This window comes from Pseudophryne corroboree, chromosome 4 (genome assembly GCF_028390025.1).
Source record: "Pseudophryne corroboree isolate aPseCor3 chromosome 4, aPseCor3.hap2, whole genome shotgun sequence".
Classification (NCBI taxonomy): Eukaryota; Metazoa; Chordata; class Amphibia; order Anura; family Myobatrachidae; genus Pseudophryne; species Pseudophryne corroboree.
In genome coordinates, this window is record NC_086447.1 from 146,992,263 (window position 1) to 147,014,916 (window position 22,654).

General features: G+C 44.0%; 1 protein-coding gene across 10 annotated transcripts in view; it reads left to right on the forward strand.

Moving 5' to 3' along the window:
- Positions 1 to 22,654, forward strand: part of MYT1L (myelin transcription factor 1 like) — a 760,642-nt gene that overhangs the window by 716,958 nt on the left and 21,030 nt on the right. For 9 of the 10 annotated variants that reach the window (XM_063915489.1, XM_063915485.1, XM_063915480.1 and 6 more), the window contains 2 exons: positions 19,226 to 19,288; positions 19,897 to 19,980. In XM_063915489.1, coding sequence (XP_063771559.1) covers positions 19,226 to 19,288; positions 19,897 to 19,980 — 147 coding nt within the window. The remainder of the gene's footprint in view (positions 1 to 19,225; positions 19,289 to 19,896; positions 19,981 to 22,654) is intronic. The other variant, XM_063915487.1, reaches the window with a different exon arrangement.

Consider the following 22,654-nt stretch of genomic DNA (forward strand, 5'->3'; position numbering starts at 1 on the left):
CACATATTTACTGACTGAGAGCTGTTTTCAATTCTCCCGCCTCCTGGACTAGCAGTAGTGACATGTGGCATCGCTGGGTCCCATAGAAAAACTTGGTAAAGGGCTGACAACTTCTGCCAAAGCCATGCTCTGCTCCTCTGAGTCTGCTTGGGTCTGGGGCATGCACATTTGCTCACCGATGGGGCTCACAAATGGGGCTTATAGCAGTCGCACCCCGAGCAGTTGCAGTAGTTCTGCCACATCCGACTAGCTACTTGTCATCTCTGTTCTGCATGTTCTGCACAAGTTGCCAATTCCTGAAATAATGCACAATTAACACAATTAAAAGATAACATTTTGTAAAGCTATCATTTTCACTAAGTGCAACATTTTTCTCATTGGATGTCAGCTAAAAAAGTTTCCGGAATGCCACCATGATTACAGCAGTAAATGGGCACTAAAAATGTTAGTCACTTCCGAGTCCTTCCTTTCTTGAAAGAAATTAGCTCAGATTAAATTGATAATTTGTAGTCTGTAGGCAAACACATGCTTCAGCATTTTCTATGGTTATTTAACTGTGGGCAGGACTAACTGTGGTTCACACTCACTCTAAGGCCTAGGCTTTGTTGGGTATTAAGTCATGCTCTTGTTTGTAGAGGGTATAACATGCCAAAAAGGGTAACCTCTTTAAGGGAAAGTGGTGGAGTAGGATGGGAAGATCACACATGACACAATAGGGTATGACCCCATAGGTGCCACTCAAAACATCCCTGAGTTTCATTTTGTGGCACTAGTGCCAAGAATTGCCTAGCCCTGCTCTGTGATGCTCTAAGAGCATAGCTTACCCAACTTTGCAGAGTTCTGGCCTGGTTAAAGTATAATGGCAATTGCATATAAGCATTAGGGCCTCATTCAGAGGTGGGCACCATGTTGATTGCAGATGCAGTGGAGCAATGTTTTGCACATGCACTGAAAGCCATAATGCGCACCCATAGCGATGGCTTAGCAGCATTGTATGCACTGACGATTTATTTGCACAGTGAGTGGTGACAGGTAGTCATCAATTGGGGGTTGGGGACAGGGGTTGCAATAAAAACGCAGGCGTGTGAGGACCGTTTTCTGTGTTCTGGGGTTACCATAGTCAGGCACTACAAATTCATCTCCAGGTGTTTTAAATGAGTCGGTCATTCAGAGACAGCATAGGGTTGCTTACAGGTTCAATGGGGCCACTGATGTGCGCCTGAACTTCCCAATGTTTTTGCTTTTGTATGTAAGCGGCGGATGTGAGACTCCAGCAGGAGCATCGCAATGCACAAGACGATGTCGGAGTCATTAGCATATTTTTTCATATGAAATCGCAGCTGCACATGCATCTCTGTGCACCTCTCAATCAGACTCCTAGTCAGTAACTCGTCGCCGGTAGCAATAGGCTGCCGGTAACACAGAGGATGCTGCGGAGGAGGGAGTCAATGCTGGTCCTCACCGGACAGGTAAATGAAGTGAAATACTGGCAGTATAATAATATCACTGAAGATACAGTGACACTAAAGGAAATATACCACCAGCAAATAGTAACATTGGTAAATGGAGGCCTTAGCATCTGACAAATTACACATCCAGAAATCAAAGAATACCACTGTAAATTAGGATCAGACTGCAATTAGGGCTTTTTGTCACCCACAAAATGTTTACGACTTAGTATCTTGAAAATACACTAAACAAAATAGTTAAAAATTACTTTATTGTAGCCTTAGAAACCCAATAATGATTTTTCGGCATGTTACATTTTTTATTATACAAGGAGAACCTACTGTATCTGAGGAACCTGATCGTTAAATATTGATAAAGTCTTCTATTCCTCAACTTAATATGTGAGCGAAACCAACATGCCGCATACAAATGCTTTGTATGTAACAAACACGGGTTGCTAATTGCACAGTGCTGATTATGGCCTCTGTGGGTAAACAGGTGATATAATGAGACCAGTGCTGTTTTCCTGACAATAAAGGTGAGGCAGTAATCAATATATGAACTTAGAAGGAATGGAGGATATTGTATCTGGTACACACTGTGTTTAAATACATATTGTAGACAACTCGTCTTTGGAGGTTCAGCATGTGTGCTGCAAGTTCCATACAGGATAACTGAGATCACAGCCAGTGCTCTAGGAGCCATCTCTCTAAGGGGGCGGTGTACTAAGCCTTAAAAAGTGATAAAGTAGAGAGTGATAAAGTACCAGCCAATCCGCTGCCATGTGACAGGCTGAGTTAGAAAAATTATAGTTAGGAGCTGATTGGCTGGTATTTTATCACTCTCCACTTTATTACTTTTTAAGGCTTAATACATCTGGCCCTAAACAAAATAAATATATTTTGTAATAAAAAACATCATCTTTTTTGTAAAGGACAGTGATTTTCTGCAGTCACTGTGACTGCTGTAGTTGCTCAGGAGTCCATGCTGACAGCTCTCATTAGATCCCTGGCAGAAGAGACAGCAACAGAGCACAAGAGTACATGATCACCCTGTGTCTTCTTATCTCTGCTGTGTGTGTGCAGTGAGCCATTGCATTAGCTGCTACTGTTAGTGTATTCAGGCTGAGAGAAGGAAATTTATTTTAGTAATCTTTAGTTAAACTCATTTGTTTAATTAAACTATCTGGTGTCAGTAATGATTTTAATAATATAAATATAGGTAGGGCCTACAAGTTGCTGGCAGTCCAGTGTTCACAATAAAATAGCATCTAATACAACAAAAAACATACTTAGCAACATACAGTATTCTTAGTCGACCTGGCAAGAAATATATGCTTAGGGATAAATTCACACAAGGTCGAAAGGCATTTGGAATTTATTGCATAGCTGTCACATTAACATCTATATAGTGAGAAGAAAATAACTATCACAGTGAATAGTTGCAAACAAGAAATTCAGTAATGTAGTCAGCAATGTTAGTATCAATACAAATCAAATGTTCCTAAATATATTGTTACAAACATTATATAGAAATATCTCGTAACATGGATTTAAGCATAGATGCACCCATATGCGGGGGTAGACACACCCTTTGCCCGCAGCGCATTCTTCTACCAACTATAATCTCCCTGAAACTAGTTTTCGATGGTAGGCAAGTATGAACTACCGATATTTCCATTCTGTCACCCAGGGCTATGTGGGAAGGACGCTGAAACCAGTATGCTGCCAAGGGGAAGATGGGGTATTAATGTGTCTCTACTTAATGCACTGATCTAGTATATGGGCTATGGAGCACTCATCATGATGTGTTTACTAAACTTAGTTACAATGTACTTTTTTGCATTTTATATATAGGGCCTGATTCAGGGATTTACGTAAATTTGATATTTACGTAAATATCCGATATTTCCAGATCTGTGTTGGTGCAGTAGCCACATTTATACCCTTTTCACACCGCCAATGCCGGATCCCACCCGGGAATTGGAAATGGGTCCTTCCTGGGTGAGATCCAGCATTGGACGCTGCTGCTGGCTTCCCCGACCCGGCTATATGCCGGCAGGTTGCCATAGCGGCGGGGGCTGAGGCGGCACTGGGATATGAGATCATGTCCGTGCCGCCTCTCCCTGTTGTAATGAACGGGTCCCAGGTCGTATCGACCCGGGAGCCCGTTTACGCTGCCAGTGATCCAGTATTCAACCCGGGAATAACACTGCTTTATTCTCGGGTTGAATTGCCGGGTCAGGCGACCCGGGATTTTGCCTATGGAGCTTTCACACTGCATGCTGACCCGTGTCGACCCAGCAATATGCCGGGTCGATACTGGGTTATTTGTGCGGTGCGAAAGTGGTATAAGTTACAGTATCCTTTATTTTAAATCACACATTTCTTAGCAGTCATACCTCTCACATTGATAGGCACCTTCAGTCTCAGCCTCCTTTATTTAAGGCACACATTTCCAAATACTGTAATATTGTAGCCAGACACCTCAGTCAGTTCAAAACCATTGCAAACAGACAGATGTATATAGTGTGCAGCCACACATCCAATCACGTGCAGGCATAAACTACAGATATCTGCTCAACTGCCATGCAAAAGTATATTGCGTCTTTGACAATAACAACTCTAGTTAAAGTTTGCAGATTTCCTTTGCCGGAGCAAATAGCTCCATGTGTATGTGTCTGACTGCAATGTAATAGGTGATAGTTTTGAGTCATGGATAAAACAATATTTTGCCTTATGTGTCTATACCAAGGTGTCTATACACACTGAAGGTGCTTAGGGATGGATGGATGGAAGGAAGGGATGTGTCTATACACACTGAAGGTGCTTAGGGATGGAAGGAAGGGATGTGTCTATACAAACTATAGGTGCTTAGGGATGGGAGGAAGGGGAGGGTGAGTCAGTCAGTCAGTCAGGGAGTAGATAGGAGCGGCCAGAGAGCACAAGGAGCAAAGGAGAGGAACCAACAAATGAAAATGATTAAAACAGAAAACTGACAGGTGCCGCCTTACAGTGCCCCCTGCCTGCCGGCACTCTGTGCCATGGCACATGTTGCATCACCCTAGTTACTTCCCTGTCAGCGGGGGAAGGGGGTTCAGGCTAGTAAGTACCAGTCTGGAAATGCTACCCTGGCAGGGGCTGGACAGCAACAGTGTGCTTACGCCTTAGACGGAACATACTGTAAAATGCAAATGAGATGTTACACTTAAAACATTCATAAATGCTAACAATTAGCTTCTTCACATTTGAGAAATACTGCACATCTTTCCCTATAGCTCAGGTGCAAATTCTTATGCAAGCCACATTACAATTTCAACAAAGGAAAACAAGCAAATTTACACTGTGAGTAAATCACGTCCGTGCTTATGTCATCCTCATTTCAGCTAATTATCACTTCATTTGATTTGCATAAGCAAACTTGTGAAATGAATACCTCGGGAGGGAATACTTTGCCAATGTCTGTTACATGTGATCTGGTGTTTAGTGATAACAGCACCCCAACCCCAAATATGACGTGATACAATTATGTTCTGCTGATTTATGTATCTGATAAACTGACAACTTGTTCACTGCAATTGCAGATTACAATATAGAAGCAGATTTGTGAATCAATGCTGCCACCTAGCAGGCAATCTGAGTACTGACAGTTAGGGATCCAGGATTTGCAGTCACATTTTGAAACAGTTTATCAATGATTTCAAGGATCATAAAGAGTAGAGACCAGTAAACTGGCGGTAAATAAATCACTGACAGTGCTGCACTGAATCTACTAACAAAATGTACAACATATGGGAGGACTGGAAACCAGAAGCAGGTGCTAAATGGACAGAACTGAGGCTGCATTCAGGTGCACACTAGTACACAAGGGGTAGGCTGAATTCATTTACTTATTATCGCTCCCGCTACTCCGCCAGCAGACGCAAGAGCGGGGGCAGCATTTTCCACCTCTGAATCAGGCTGTCAATATATGTGATATATTTGTTGCTGCGTTCATTTTAATCTGCTGCCAACAATAAAGTATAAATCTGTTTGCTCATCCTCTATGATGTAGGTAGGGACTGCGGTTTGCTAAAGAAATATGGAGGTTCCTTGAGAACCCCAGCTACAAGAACTGTGGAGAGTGGTGATTAAAGAATTTATTTGACAGAGAACATATACTATAAATACAATGCACACGTATCACAACTAGCTGCACCGATCATTTGATGTCACTAACAGATAACATAACCCCCCACCTGGGGATGAGTTGAGGATGACAGCGATCAGGATGACGGAGGTTAGGATGCAAGCATTTAAAATACTGTGCTCACAACGAAATCCCAAAACATGGCCAAAATCCCGGCGCCGGTACTCCAACAACACTTGCAATACCGACGCCGGAGTCCTGACCGTTAGCATCCTGAACTTAAGTGAGGTCTCCCAGATTTTAGCCATGCAGGGCAGGGGGGGGGGGGGGGGATTAGGTTTAAGCTGCGGTGGAATGGTTAGAGTTAGACTGAGAGGGTTGGGTTCATGTGACCGGTGTTTAGGATCCAGCCGGTCACCATACCGATGCCGGGATCCCGAGCTTTAGATTGCCGGCGTGAGGGGCGAGCACAATGAAGCCCCTTGTGGGCTCGGTGGCTCACTGCGGTCCGCCGGTATCATAACTACATTCTGGCTGCGAGGGAAATGAGGGTTAGGTTTAGGCTGCGTGGAGGTGGGTTAGGTTTAGGCACCACTGTGGAGGGTTACGGTTAGGCTACAGGAAGAGAGGGTTAGGGGGGTGAGAGGGGAGGGAATACATACTTACCCGAGCTCCACAAGTATTCTGTGCATCGGGATGCCGGTTTCGTTCATATGACTGCCAGCATCCCATCCACTAGCATTTCGTATGTATTCACCCGGCTGATCCTGGGTTTATGTTATCGTTAAGACAGTACCGATTTTAAGGGGTCATCCCGCCATCCTACAATCAATGTGCTTGTTATGATTTGTAGGAGGTTGGAGGCAGTGGAGAGTGGTACTGTTATTCATTAAGTGTGGCTATGCCAGTTACAATGTGCTATATCTACACCCCTGCCCATTCAGATGGTTTGGAGGCTTTGGCAGTACATCAGTGCAGAATGAAGAGACCAGCATCATAGCTTATATCTACCTATCAATAAAGTAGTTTACTAACAAAGTAGCAGAACAATTATGAGCCTAGATGAGCATTACTTGTGATGTACTGATGAAGAATAAGAAATAGATACTGTTGGCGGCTAAGGAACCCCTGTGAAGCGTAGCGAAATACTAACTTCTGATGTGTTAAGGTGTCCAGCAGCTGCAGATGGACAATTGTATGCAGAGGCGTATCTAGAGAGGAGGGGACCCGTGTGCAGTCTCTGTGTGTGGGCCCCCTCCTATCCCGTAGCTGGCAGCGCTGTGAGTGTTCTGTGCAGTAGAGACTGTGGCACAGCGCATGCGCAGAGCTCCGGAAAAATGACACCACTGATTCTATGTAATAAATAGAAATGATTATAAATATACAGTATTTTGCATCAACTTAGTGCAGATACTCCTAGGAACCCTGAATTGGTATGCCTAGCTGCCCCCTATTTTTGGTAATTGTAATGAAATGTCCCCCTATCTAGATGTACAGTTCGTATGCTCCCCTTTGTATAGATGTCTGGTATATGCTTCAATAAAATCAAAGCTCGACTTGTAGGAGATTTTTTCTTGACTCCAGGATGTTGTTACGCACACCAGTGCTAACAGGAGTATACCGGTGTATGAACAGAGAGGGAAGCGAAGCAAACGAACTCACAGACAGTATAACATAACATACACAGGAGGTGATGGAATAACTAATAAACACAAAGTGAACGGAGAAGCCCAAAGGCTCAGGAATTGGGTGTCTCCCTAGTGTCAGGAATGCTCAGATGGAATAGAGCGGACAATGAAGCGATGTGTAGTGATTTAACATGTGAAGCACCTGAAATGATGTTGCTAAGAGCAACAGAAAAAACCCCAAAGGGTTACCAACGGGTGTGGGAATAAACTCCTTGGTCAGAGATAGAAATATAGACACAAGGAGAGTATCCACAATCCTAACCCCCACTTGCAGGGCACAGGTTCAGCTTACTGCCACTAAACTGACACCTGGACGCCCTGCACAGTGAGGGAGGATTAAGCAAGAAGGTCTGAGAGTACAGCCGCAAACCTGCTGGGTTCACAGAATAGCAAAAGAACCCCAGCAGGTCAAACAACTGACTCCAGTCTTACTGCTAGGTCCGGAATGGCAGAATGAAGTACAGAATCCCAAGGCCTATTCGCAGTAAGCAACAAGTAAATACAAAGTCACATAGTACTAGCTAACTGTCTGGAACTGACTAACAAACAAAGATTCAGCAGCATTTGCCTAGCCTGAGAGGATGGTTTATATAGCAGGTGCTGTCCACGCCCCACTCAGACCTCACAGACTGTGAGCACAAAACCAGCGCCGGATTCCCTGCCGTGCACAGAGCCTGTAACCACTACACAGTAAAAACCCGGACCGGAGTATCAGCTGCGCTCAGGTTACTTCGCTAACACTTGCCTCCCGGTTGCCATGGCGACGTGGCAGCACAGAGCAGGAGATCCTAACAGTACCACCTCAAAGAACCCCTACCACCGGGTTTATCGGGGAACTGCGAGAAGAAAGAGCGTATCAGTCTGGGGGCATGAAGATCACAACTGCGCACCCACGACCGCTCCTCCGGGCCATACCCCTTCCAGTGCACCAAAAATGACAGCCGACCCCGAACCATCTTGGAGTCACGAACCCTTTCAACCACAAACTCCCTCTGACCCCGTATCAGAAGAGGAGAAGGTCTTCCACTGGAAAAAGGATTACTAACCGCCAGTTTTAAAAGGGAACAATGAAATGTTTTATTGATACCCAATGAACGGGGCAGATCTAACTGAAATGCCACCAGATTGATAACCCTGGTGATCTTATAAGGGCCGATGAACCGGGGGCCAAACTTATGAGATGGCTGCCTTAACTTCAAATTCTTGGTGGACAACCAGACGAAGTCTCCTAATTTGAAGCTGCAGGGTCTTCTCCGCTTATCAAAAACCCTTTTGGTCACTAATGACACAGACACAAGGGCTTTCTTCACTTTCCTCCAAATACCCCTAAGGACCGAAACAACAGAGGAACCACCAGACGTGGAATCCAGGGGGTCAAAAGAATTGGCCTTAGGATGATGCCCAAGGGAGAGATCCCTGTAGCAGAGTGAGACGCGTTGTTATAGGCAAACTCCGCCATGGACAGATGAGCAACCCAGTCAGTATGACACTTGGAGACATAACACCTGAGGAACTGCTCCAAGGACTGGTTCACCCTCTCAGTCTGCCCATTAGACTGTGGATGGTAGCCTGACGACAAGCTCACAGAAATCTGGAGATCAGAACAAAATGCCCTCCAGAATTTGTCCACAAACTGGGATCCACGGTCAGAGACCACATCAAGTGGCAACCCGTGGAGGCGCACAACATGCTGCATAAATAACTCAGACAGGCGTCTGGCCGATGGCAACCCAACCAGTGGAACGAAATGCGCCATCTTCGAAAACCTGTCAACGACAACCCAAATGGCTGTCATCCCCGAGGATTTGGGCAAGTCCACCACAAAATCCATGGAAATGTGGGTCCATGGCTTAGACGGAATAGAGAGTGGATGTAATGGGCCGACAGGAACCCCTCTAGGAGTTTTATTTCGGGCACAAACGTCACATGCCCGAACCCACTGATCCACATCCCTAGCCACCGAGGGCCACCACACCGCCCTAGACAGCAACTCCCGAGTTCTGGCAATACCCGGATGCCCTGCCGACCTCTTGGCATGGAATTCCAGGAACACTCGCTGTCTTAACCTAGGAGGCACAAACAAGAGACCTACCGGAAGGTCTGGAGGAGCCTGCTCCTGTGCTCTAAGGACTAATGACAAGAGGTCCTGGGTAATGCCCACTTTAATACATGATGGGGACACAATGGGCAATGGCTCCTCGGTGGTCTCTTGAACTGGAGCAAAACTCCGCGAGAGCCTTGATGTTTTTTGACCCAGGGCGATATGTTATCAAAAAATTAAAGCGAGCAAAAAACAAAGCCCATCGTGCCTGCCTGGCATTGAGCCGCTTCGCTGACTCTAAATATGCCAGATTCTTATGGTCGGTGAGAATTGAGACCACAAACTTAGCCCCCTCAAGCCAGTGTCTCCACTCCCCGAGTGCATCCTTTATAGCCAACAATACCCGGTTACCCACATCATAATTCATCTCGGCAGACGAAAATTTACGGGAAAAGTAAGCACAGGGATGAAGGCGATTATCAGACACCCCCATCTGAGAGAGCACTGCCCCAATACCTATCTCAGAGGCATCCACTTCTACCACAAAAGGACGCTCTGGATCTGGGTGTCGCAGCACCTTGGCCGAGACAAATGCCCTTTTGAGACGGGCAAAGGCCGCTTTGGCCTCACAAGACCAGTGAACAACATCCGCCCCTTTCTTAGTGAGTGCCACCAAGGGGGCCACTATAGACGAAAATCCAGCGATAAACCGTCTATAAAAATTCGCAAAGCCCAGAAAACGCTGAAGCGCCTTCAAACTAGTGGGCTGCACCCAATCCAGGACTGCCTGTACCTTAGAACCCTCCATTTGGAAACCTTCTGAGGAGATAATATACCCTATAAATGCGATTTGCTGGACTTCAAACTCGCACTTCTCCAGCTTCGCCCCAAGCTGGTGGTCTCTGAGTTTCTGGAGGACTAAGCGTACATGCTTCCGATGTTCCTCCAGGGAATGAGAGAAGATTAGGATGTCATCTAGATAAACAACTAAGAATCTATCCAAATATTCCCTGAGCACATCGTTCATGAATTCCTGGAAGACTGCCGGGGCATTAGAGAGCCCAAAAGGCATCACCAAATATTCATAATGCCCTGAGTGGGTATTAAAGGCAGTCTTCCATTCATCCCCCTCTCTTATTCGGATTAGATTGTAAGCACCGCGTAGGTCAATCTTAGAAAAAATGGTGGCAGTACGAAGCTGGTCAAACAAAACCGAAATGAGAGGCAGTGGGTACGAGTTTTTAATCGTGATACGGTTCAATTCCCTGAAGTCGATGCAGGGTCACAACGAACCGTCCTTTTTACCCACGAAAAAGAACCCCGACCCAACTGGGGACTGTGAGGGTCTGATAAATCCCTTAGCCAAGTTCTCCTGAATGTACTCTGCCATAGCCTGAGTCTCAGGACGTGACAGGGAGTACAACCTGCTCTTGGGAAGCTTAGCATCCGGCAACAAATCAATGGCACTTTTTTGGAGAACACATCCGCAAAATCTGCATAACATCCTGGCAATCCTGGCAAACTTAGCTGCGAGAGCCTGACTGGAAGGCTCAAGCAACTCCTGAAACAATCACTACCCCAACTAAGAATCTCCCCAGAGACCCAGTCAAATTGAGGGTTATGGGCCCTTAACCAGGGTAACCCCAAAACCAATGGGGCAAAAGAACAGACAGTCACATAAAAAGACAATTTTTCAGAGTGTGTGGCTCCAATAAACAAAGGAATTTGGCTGGGTGCAGGAGGTAATTTTACCCTGGGACAATGGTTCCCCGTTTAACCCACAGATCTCAATCTCTGATGCCAAAGGTACTGAGGGAACAGAGTGTTCCAGGGCGAATTGACGGTCCATAAAAACCCCATCGGCCCCACTGTCAACAAAGGCCTCAGTCTTGACAGTTTGACCGAGGATCTCCAAAGTCACCGGAATGAGAAAAGTCTTTTTAGGAAATTCTGACTTCTGGACTGACAGGATATTTCCCATCACCCTCAGGCCCTGAAGTTTTCCGGTTTTTCTGGGCATGATACTACAACATGACCTTTATTCCCACAGTACAAACACAAACCCTGCTGTCTCCTCCGCGTCTTCTCACGCGAGGAGAGGCGGGTAGCCCCAATCTGCATAGGCTCCTCGGAATATTCCTCAGAGTCTGAGGTTCCCTTGGGATAAAAGGAAACTGCGGTCTCCCTTTCAAGCCTACGCTCTCTCAGCCGTCTATCCACCCGGATGGATAACTGCATGAGCTGATCTAAGCTATCAGGCGAGGGATATTGTACCAGTTGGTCCTTTATCTGGTCAGAAAGGCCCCTTCGGTACTGGTTTCTCAGGGCTGGGTCATTCCACTGGGTATCATGAGCCAACCTGCGAAACTCCGTACTATAAACCTCAGCTGGCCGTCGCCCTTGCTTAAGAACCGTAATCTGAGCCTCGGCTGAAGCCATCTGGTCAGGGTCATCATACAAAATGCCCAGTGCCGTAAAAAAAGCATCAACACTTTTAAGCGACGGACAGTCAGGCTGTAACCCATATGCCCAGACCTGTGGGTCTCCTTGTAGCAAGGAAATCACCATGCCCACCCGCTGAATCTCCGACCCAGAAGACTGGGGCCTAAGCCTGAAATATAGCTTACAGCTCTCCTTGAAACAAAAGAACTGCGAGCGATCTCCAGAAAAACGATCCGGGAGATTTACTTTCGGCTCCTTAACCCCTGAACTTGCCGCTGCTGCTGCGGGAGCTCCGCTAGCGGCCTGCGGGGTGTTCATTTTAATGGACATCTCATTAAATTGTCGAGTCAGGACCTGCACCTGATCGACCACCTGTTGCAAAGTATTTTGAGGGGTATGCTCCATATTCCCACAAAATTTCAACAGGAGTAGGGCTGCTGAATATGTTACGCACACCAGTGCTAACAGGAGTATACCGGTGTATGAACAGAGAGGGAAGCGAAGCAAACGAACTCACAGACAGTATAACATAACATACACAGGAGGTGATGGAATAACTAATAAACACAAAGTGAACGGAGAAGCCCAAAGGCTCAGGAATTGGGTGTCTCCCTAGTGTCAGGAATGCTCAGATGGAATAGAGCGGACAATGAAGCGATGTGTAGTGATTTAACATGTGGAGCACCTGAAATGATGTTGCTAAGAGCAACAGAAAAAACCCCAAAGGGTTACCAACGGGTGTGGGAATAAACTCCTTGGTCAGAGATAGAAATATAGACACAAGGAGAGTATCCACAATCCTAACCCCCACTTGCAGGGCACAGGTTCAGCTTACTGCCACTAAACTGACACCTGGACGCCCTGCACAGTGAGGGAGGATTAAGCAAGAAGGTCTGAGAGTACAGCCGCAAACCTGCTGGGTTCACAGAATAGCAAAAGAACCCCAGCAGGTCAAACAACTAACTCCAGTCTTACTGCTAGGTCCGGATTGGCAGAATGAAGTACCGAATCCCAAGGCCTATTCGCAGTAAGCAACAAGTAAATACAAAGTCACACAGTACTAGCTAACTCTCTGGAACTGACTAACAAACAAAGATTCAGCAGCATTTGCCTAGCCTGAGAGGATGGTTTATATAGCAGGTGCTGTCCACGCCCCACTCAGACCTCACAGACTGTGAGCACAAAACCAGCGCCGGATTCCCTGCCGTGCACAGAGCCTGTAACCACTGCACAGTAAAAACCCGGACCGGAGTATCAGCTGCGCTCAGGTTACTTCGCTAACACTTGCCTCCCGGTTGCCATGGCGACGTGGCAGCACAGAGCAGGAGATCCTAACAAATGTCTACTTACCATCTGGTGCTGTTGGTTAGACATTGAATTTAATAAAAGGGATTGCATGAATGTTGTATGAATTCTATGAGTGGTATCTCTTACAATGCTGTGACTGAGTGGTATCTTCTACAATGCCGTGACTGAGTGGTATCTTCTGCCATGCTGTGACTGAGTGGTATCTTCTACAATTTTGTGAATGAGTGGTATCTTCTACAATACTGTGAAAGAGTGGTATTATCTACAGTGCTGTGACTGAGTGGTATCTTCTACCATGCTGTTACTGAGTGGTATCTTCTACAATGCCGTGACTGAGTGGTGTCTTCTACCATGCTGTGACTGAGTGGTATCTTCTACCATGCTGTGACTGAGTGGTATCTTCTACCATGCTGTGACTGAGTGGTATCTTCTACAATGCCGTGACTGAGTGGTATCTTCTACAATGCCGTGACTGAGTGGTGTCTTCTACCATGCTGTGACTGAGTGGTATCTTCTACCATGCTGTGACTGAGTGGTATCTTCTACAATTTTGTGAATGAGTGGTATCTTCTACAATACTGTGAATGAGTGTTATTCTCTACCGTGCTGCGAATGAGGTGTACTTTTTACAATTTAGTGAATAAGTTTTATCCTCTGCAGTATTATGAATGAGTGGTTTCTTCTACAATACTGTGAGTGAGTGGCATTTTCTACAATGCTGTAAATAAATTGTATCTTCTGCAATGTTGTGAATGAGTGGTATCTTCTACATTGCTGTGAATGAGTAGTATATTTTACAATGCTGTGAAAGAGTTGCATGTTCTAAAATGCTGTGATTGAGTGGTATCTTCTACTATGTACTGACAGAGTGGTGCCTCCCACAATGTGATGAATGAATGGAACCTTCTACAATGATGTGAGTGACTGGTATCTTCTATAATTCTTAAATTCTACAACTTTGTGATTGAGTGGTGCCTTCTACAATACTGTGAATGAGTAGTATTTTCTGTAATGCTGTTAAAGAATAGTACCTTCTACAATGCTGTGAATGAGCTGTATCTTCTACAATGCTGTGAATGAGTGATAACTTCTGTAATGCTGTGAAAGAGTGGTATCTTCTGTAATGCTGTGAATGAGTAGAATCTTCTGTAATGCTGTGAATGAGTAGTATCTTCTGTAATGTTGTGAATGAGTGGTGCCTTCTACAATGCTGTGAATGAGTTGTGTATTCTACAATGCTATGAATGACTGAAATTTGTAACAATACTGTGATTGAGTGGTCCACGATGCTGTGAATTAGGGGTACCTTCTACAATGCTGTGAATGAGTGGTATCTTCTACAATGCTGCAAATGAGTAGTATCTTCTGTAATGCTGTGAATCACTGTTATCTTCTGTGATGCTGTGAATGAGTGGTATCTTTTACAATGCTGTGAGTGACTGGTATCTTCTATAATTCTCTGAATGACTTAAATTCTACAATGCTTTGAATGAGTTATGCTTTCTATAAAGATGTGAATGAGTGGTATCTTCTACAATGCTGTGAATTGTATAGGGCCGGTGCAAGGTTTCTTGGCACCCTAGGCAAAACTTCTGCCTAGCGGCCCTCAACACCATCAATTACCCACTTTCCCAGTCAGTAAGGGGAAAGCGCAGAGGCGGTGTCTTATACGTTTCCCAGCCGTCTGACTGCATTGAGTATGACAAGATGTATTGCTCAAAGACATCCTAAATTATTTGATGGGTACACTCAGTGGCACCCCCTTCCCAGGTCCTGGCACCCTACCCAGCAGCCTATCTCTTTCTATTTCATTCTGTCTCTCATACATACATACATACATACATACATACATACTGTACATACACTGCCTTTCCCATCCATACATACATACATACATACATACATACATACATACATACACTGCCTCTCTCATACATACATACATACATACATACATACATACATATATACATCCATATACTGCCCCTGTCATACATACATACATACATGCATACATACATACATACATACTGTACATACACTGCCTCTCTCATACATACATACATACATACATACATACATACATACATACATATATACATCCATGCATATATACATCCATACACTGCCCCTTTCATACATAGATAGAGCCATACACTGATGCTTTCATACATGCATACAGTATAAACATCCATACACTGCCTCTCTCATACATATCTACATCCATACACTGCCTCCATACATACATACATACATATATACATCCATACACTGCCTCTATACATCCATACATACATCCATACACTACCTCCATACATACATACATCCATACACTTCCTCCATACATCCATACATACATCCATACACTACATCCATACATCCATACACCGCCTCCATACATATGTACATATACACACCCATACATACATCCATACACTGCCTCCGTTCATACGTACGTACATATATACATCCATACACTGCCTCCGTACATACGTACATATACACATCCATACACTGCCTCCATACATACATACATACGCACATATATAATCCATACACTGCCTACATACAGCTACACTCTGCCTCATATATATATATATATATATTCATTCTATCTCCACCCACACACACACTTCCTCCATATATACATACATCCATATTTACATGGTCTCCATACTTAAATCCAACCCCTCTCCTCCCCCATCCAGGGCGGCAGACTTTGGTTATTACCTCTTCCACGGGGTGTGACTCCAGGCAGGGACAGCTGCATCTTTCCGCTGGCAAGTAAGTAGTGGAGGGATTACTTCTCCCCGCTGCTGCCATCTCCCGGCTCATGGTGACGTCTGGGTTAACATTGCTTGGCTGCAACCTGCTGCTGCTGGCGGGGAGGCACTGCTCCCGTTGCTGCTGCTGGCTGGCGGCTGTGATGGTTGAGGGGCAGGCGGCTGCTGCCTCTAATTAATAGCCGTTGCTTATCCTCAATCCTCCCGCCCCTCCGGAACCCGCAGAAACATAAAACACAAAAACAAAACTGGTGCTGTGGGTTGCGGAGAAGGGGGACAGTGGCGGCCGCTCATTGCTCATGTTGTGCTGCTGACTAAGTGCCGCCCTCCAGCGGCTGGCGCTCCTAGGCAGTTGCCTAAAGCTGCCTAATGGTAGCGCCGGCCCTGGAATTGTATAATTCTCTGAATGACTGTTAAATTGTATAATTCTCTGAATGACTGTTAAATTCTACAATGCTGTGAATGAGTTGTGCTGTCTATAACCTGTGAATGAGTGATGTCTTTTACAATGCTGTGAATTACTGATATTTTCCGCAATGCTGTGAATGAGTGGTATCTTCTACAATGTTGTGAATGAGCAGTATCTTCTACAATACTGTGAATGACTGATATTTTCAACAATGCTGTAAGTGAATGGTATCTTCTGTAATGCTGTAAATAAGTGGAATCTAATGTAATGCTGTGAATGAGTTGTATCTTTTGCAGTGTTGTGAATAAGTGGTATCTTCTGTAATGTTGTAAAGTAGTGGTGCCTTCTATAATGCTTTAAATTAGTGGTATCTTCTACAGTGTTATGGGTTACTGGTATCTTTTATAATTCTCTGAATGACTGCTAAGTTCTACAATGCTGTGAATGAGTGGTGCTTTCTATAAAGCTGTGAATGAGTGATGCCTTCTACAATGCTGTGAATTAGTGGCATTTTCTAAAATGCTGTGAATGAGTAGTGCCTTCTACAATGCTGTGAATGAGTGGTCCCTTCTACAATGCTGTGAATGAGTGGTGCCTTCTACAATGCTGTGAATTAGTGGTATCTTCTAAAATGCTGTGAATGAGTAGTGCCTTCTACAATGCTGTGAATGAGTGGTATCTTCTGGGATGCTGTGAATGAGTAGTGCCTTCTACAATGCTGTGAATGAGTGGTATCTTCAAAGATGCTGTGAATGAGTAGTGCCTTCTACAATGCTGTGGATGAGTGGTATCTTCTTTAATGCTGTGAATGAGTGGTATCTTTTGTAATGCTGTGAGAAAGTGGTATCTTCTGTAATGCTGTGAATGAGTGGTATCATCTGTAAAGATGTGAATGAGTGGTATCTTCTGTAATGCTGTGAATGAGTGGTATCATCTATAAAGCTGTGAATGAGTGGTGCTTTCTACAATGCTGTGAATGAGTGGTATCTTCTGTAATGCTTTGAATGAGTGGTATCTTCTGTAATGCTGTGAATGAGTGGTATCTTCTGCAATGGTGTATATGAGTGGTGCCTTCTACAATGCTGTGAATGAGTGGTGCCTTCTACAATGCTGTTAATTGAGTGGTGCTTTCTACAATGCTGTGAATGAGTGATATCTTATGTAATGCTATAAATTAGTGGTGCCTTCTACAATGTTGTAAATTAGTGGTATCTTCTGTGTTGCTGTGAATCACTTGTGGCTTCTATAATGCTGTAAAAGAATTGTATCTTCTAATGCTGTGAATGAGTGGTATCTTTTGCAATGCTGTGTATGAGTGGTGCCTTCCACATTGCTGTGAATGAGCGGTGCCTTCTACAATGCTGTAAATGAGTGGTGCCTTCTACAATGCTGTGAATGAGTGGTATCTTCTGAAATGCTGTGAATGAGTGGTATTTTCTGTAATGCTGTGAATGAGTTGTGCCTCCTACAATGCTCCGAATTAGTGGCATATTCTACAATGCTGTGTAGGCACAGTGTTGCTTTATACTGTGTGTGCTGAAGCAACTCCTATTAATATCCTTTTAATCAATTGTGGTATCAAATAGTGAGCGAATTACAATATATATTATTTTACTGTAGTAAAGTGATCATTACTTAAAGTTTCCTATACCACTTTAGGGGGGTAATTCAGACTGGATCGCTGCAGTGATCACAGTCTGAATTACTTTATGGAGTGCACATGTGCAGCGGCCGCACTGCGCATGCGCACCCCGGGAGTCCAGTGAGATGCTATCAGCATCTCACTGGCTGTAACCGCCTTTGCCTGATTGACAGGCAGAGGCAGTCGCAGGGTGGGAGGGGTGTGCCAACAGCGTTAGAACGCTGTTGGCGGGGCGTGGTCCAAACAACGGAGGCATGTTCGTACTGTTGGGGGGGCTGTGGCAGCTGCGTGACTTCACACGTAACCACTGCGACCTGGAATGCGGTGGGTAGCTCCATGCCAGTGCGCAGGAGCTGCACAGGTAGGGAGCTACTCGCCAGGTACAAAATCTTCACCGCCATGCGATGCTTTTGTACCTGTGCGGAGGGGGGGGGGGGCAGGGCCTGACATGCGGGATGGACTAGCCCTGTGCTGGGCGCCCCCCCCGCGTGTCAGAGTAAATGATCGTAGATGTGCTAAATTTAGCACATTAACGATCAACGCTGGATAACCCCCTAGATTAGAAAAATATCAGTTGACCATTTCTATTGTATTTATCACTGTATGTGGTGATAAATTCTACATTATACTAAAGTATGTTGAGTAAAACCTTTATTTCTGATGGTCACATCATTGACAATTCAAAGAAGCAATGAACTCAATAATTACAAAATAAATTCCATTCTATACAGTAACATGTCAAAGACACAAATGCGGTGGTACAAGTTAGCTGGTATGGGCCAGTATAGCATACCATTAAGAAATTAGTAGCCAGTACATTGTACTCCCTACCACCTTACCGCTGTACCATTAGCTAAATGCAACGTTCAATGGGCCGTAAGAGACAGGTGTCAGCCCAGCAACTCCAATAGATCTGAATGCATCCACAGAGTGCTGTTTAGTGGGTGCATGGTGTGAAACCACGCCCCTTGTCATGTGTGACCACACCCATTGTGACGTGTGAACATGCCCCTCATGACTTGTGACCATACCCATTTTCCATATGATTGCTTTGCCACACATGCACAGAGTAGCAGGAAAAGATTAAACCAACTTGTGCACAACTGCACAAATGTGTTATCATAATGTCTAAATATAATGATATAGGGTACAGAAAACACTCTGCACCCCCACATGACATTAGATGACCTACAATGAGAACTTTTATTTTGCTGAAACTACACATTATGTTGTATGTTACAGATGCTAATCATTATATTGAATATTTTTTGTATTCTATATTATATTATGCCTTTTTCTCATTAAATGGCCGAATATACATTTTTCTGGTTTTAGGTGTCCGACTCCTGGCTGCGATGGTTCTGGACATATAACTGGAAATTATGCTTCCCATAGAAGGTATTCACACAGGGATAGTGATAACGTCAGGAAATTTATTATAGAAAACTTCTGAAAGAAAAGATTGATATAACTCATTTTCTTTCATTTTCTAAACAGTACAGTAAAATAGCCAAATCTGATTGGTTACTAGGGGTTACAACCCCTTTTTGTCTTTGCACCAGTTTTCCTAGATGTCCGCTATTGAGTCGTATGAAGAATAAAGAGAACAGAAACATAACTTTTTATTAAGTGTTTGGTATTAGAGAAACAAACTGCTACACAGATGACATGGTGAAGAGCTATTTTATTTTAACATACATTTAAATGCTTATAATATGTTCCCAGCTCAGGTCCAGTATTTGCTAGAGTGATAAAAGATAAAGAAGCACCCTCCTTTATACCTACACAGATGTTAAATGTACTACTAACTCTCAAGACAGGAATGGAACAAACAGTATACTGGATAAACATATCTAAGCATAACTATTTCTGATCTTGATATACTGGCTTTAAAATGGAAACATAGAATATGACAGCAGAAAAGAACCGATTGGTCCATATAGGTTGTCCTTTCAGTGTCTACCCATTCAGTTGGTCCTTCATTAACTACTTTTTTCCTTTCCCAGTCTTTCAGGTTGTCCGAGGGCAAAGAAAAGTGGAATCAAGATAGCACAAAGCAAAGAAGACAAGGAGGACCAAGAACCTATAAGGTTACAACAATTATTTAGATTGTGAAATACTGGATATGATGTCTCCATTTTGAGAAAACATATTGATTTATTACAGGAAAATAATATATTTGGGCTTCATTTAGTGTTAGGCTCAAATCTAGCTAAATGGTACAAATTTGTCAAATTACTGTGGAACAGATGGAATTTTCTGTTTTTCATGAAGGGAAAATACTGGCATCTCATACATGTAGCACACAAATACTGGGCAGTTTTATTTTTATGACAGTGATGAATGCTGAACCAGATTGCACCAGATCCCAATACTAAAGCTAGATCCCCTGCAAAGCAACATTTCACCATCTACAGTAGCTGGCTTGATGGGTTGAGTATGACATGTCAACAGTTATAATATAGACAGTGATGAAATGTTGACATGTTAGAATTATCAACATTTCGTTCTGGTGGCCCAGCAGTGACTTACCGTCTCCTGGCGACTGCAGCATCCTCAATTGTCACTTCTGGTTCCAACCTCCAATTCCCCGACAGTCAGGTAAGTATTTGACCACTACCCCTAACACTAATTCCTACTCCTAATCTTCCCTCTAGTGCCTAACCCTAACCCCCATGTCGATATTTAAAGAATGCCAACATCACTGTTGACATTGTCGACATTATGAATTGGTGGAGCCAATGGTGTAAGGACCAATGACATCACAAAGAAGCATGGCCGCTGCCACCAGTAACTGCAGCAGTTTCCAGAGTCTTCTCAAGGTGCTCCAGGGGGCTGCATAGACTGCAGAATGCCTGGAGTGTCTAAAATATGCTCCATCCAGTGCTGCAGCTGAGAACTTGGCTGCAGGCTGCTGTTCTACTCACACTGCTAGCCAAATGCAGAAACAGTGGGGCCACAATGGTGCTGCCCACTGAGCCCTGTGCTCTGTGCAGTGGCACTGCTCGCACACCCCTAGTTATGGCCCTGGCTACAACAGTGTCAATCCTGAATTTGTGGAGTGTTGGGAATAAAAGCCAGATGAAGTAGGTCCAAGAATTTGTAAGGGTGATGAAAGTTTGTGAGGCGAGTGTAGGCAAGTCTCTCAAGTAGCTTGGAGGGGCATGGGAGCTGAGATATGGGACAGTAAATTGAGAAAGAGTTAGGGCCAGAATTTTGGTGTTTTTTTTAAATGTATTTACTTTCAGGATATGAGTAATCACTGCATACTTGAATAATGGTGGAAAGGTAGCAGGAGTGAGAGAGAGAGAGATTATAGATTTTTTATTAAGGTTGGGATGAGCATAGAAGACAGAGCTATTTTTGTATAGGGTGTAGGATCAATAGGAGAGGTACATAGTAGAGTAGGATGATTAAAAAAGTTTAGGTACATCGGGGGGAAATTTACTAAAGATGTTAAAACAGAGAATTGGTGATATTGCCCATAGCAACCAATCAGATGCCATCTGTCATTTTCTAAAAGGCAATAGATAAATAATGAACAGCATCTAATTAGTTGCTATGGGCAGCATCACCAATTCTCTGTTTTAGAAGCTTTAGTAAAATTACCCCTTCATCTTCATTTGTGGAATCAAATGAAGAGAATGTGCCAGAGGGTTCAGGGAAGGAATTTAGCCATTCGCTAGCAGAGGAAGAGCATAGATATTGGATCTTATCAATCTTGTCTTTGATATAGGAAGCACAATCTTGTGCACTGATAGTAGCTGGTAGGTTAGGTAAGACTAGTAGCCTTATGAGTTTCCCTCTATATACAGTATAAAAATCAGAAGATTGGTAAAAAAAAAAAGTAAGTCATCATGTTGGCATGTGATGGCAGTGTGAACTCTAATATATAGATCCATTGTGGCCACACTAATTTAGAGGCATAGCTGTGCTTCTCTGCTGATGTCAATCTATGTACATCTGGAGTCTGATTTCATAGAAACAAAAATCTGAATAAAAGATTTTCAGATCCTACAACAGGTGGGCTCCATTTACTATGGCTTATTTCATGCATGGACATATTTATCAAAATTATTTTCACATTATTTTAGTATCACCTGAATGTACTAAAGGACAAATGGAGGAGAATTCACAAAATTCTCCTCCAAGCCTTTAAATTTGAAGTTTTTTAGTATCCAGAATGCATTTCCCATACTTGTAATGGGAAATGCAATCTGCTCGAATTTAATAAAAAAATTGTAAAGAAATACCTGGAGGGAGCCCTGTGATAATAACGCTATCTTAAGATAGTGTTATCAGGGCTTCCCACCAGTGCCCTGATTCCTGCACAGCCTTTTCTGCCCGCTGTCACTGAAAGCTGAGTTCAGATCCAGACCCTATGATCAGCCATGCTTGTCTGATAGACACACAGGCTTATCACTGTGTGCAAAAAAAAGGAATAAAAGTAATATTTACCTGCACCCAAGAACCAGGTTAGTGAGGGCAGCTGGTCATCTGATAGTTGTGCTCCTACTGTGACCCCCGAAGTAGATGCTTTGAAGCTGGCATCTCACTGTACAGCACCGGGGGTCACAGCGGAGCACAGTATCAGATCACCGCATTTAAGATGCAGATTGTGATAAATATGCCCCTCAGTGCCATAGTGATATTTCTGAATATGCTGCTGGTATTTAACATTACTTACTTGTTTGGTGAGGTTCTCCTCATTGGCAGTGTCCGCTACTGAGCTCCTGGCAACCTACTGCTGCCAGCAAAGGGTTG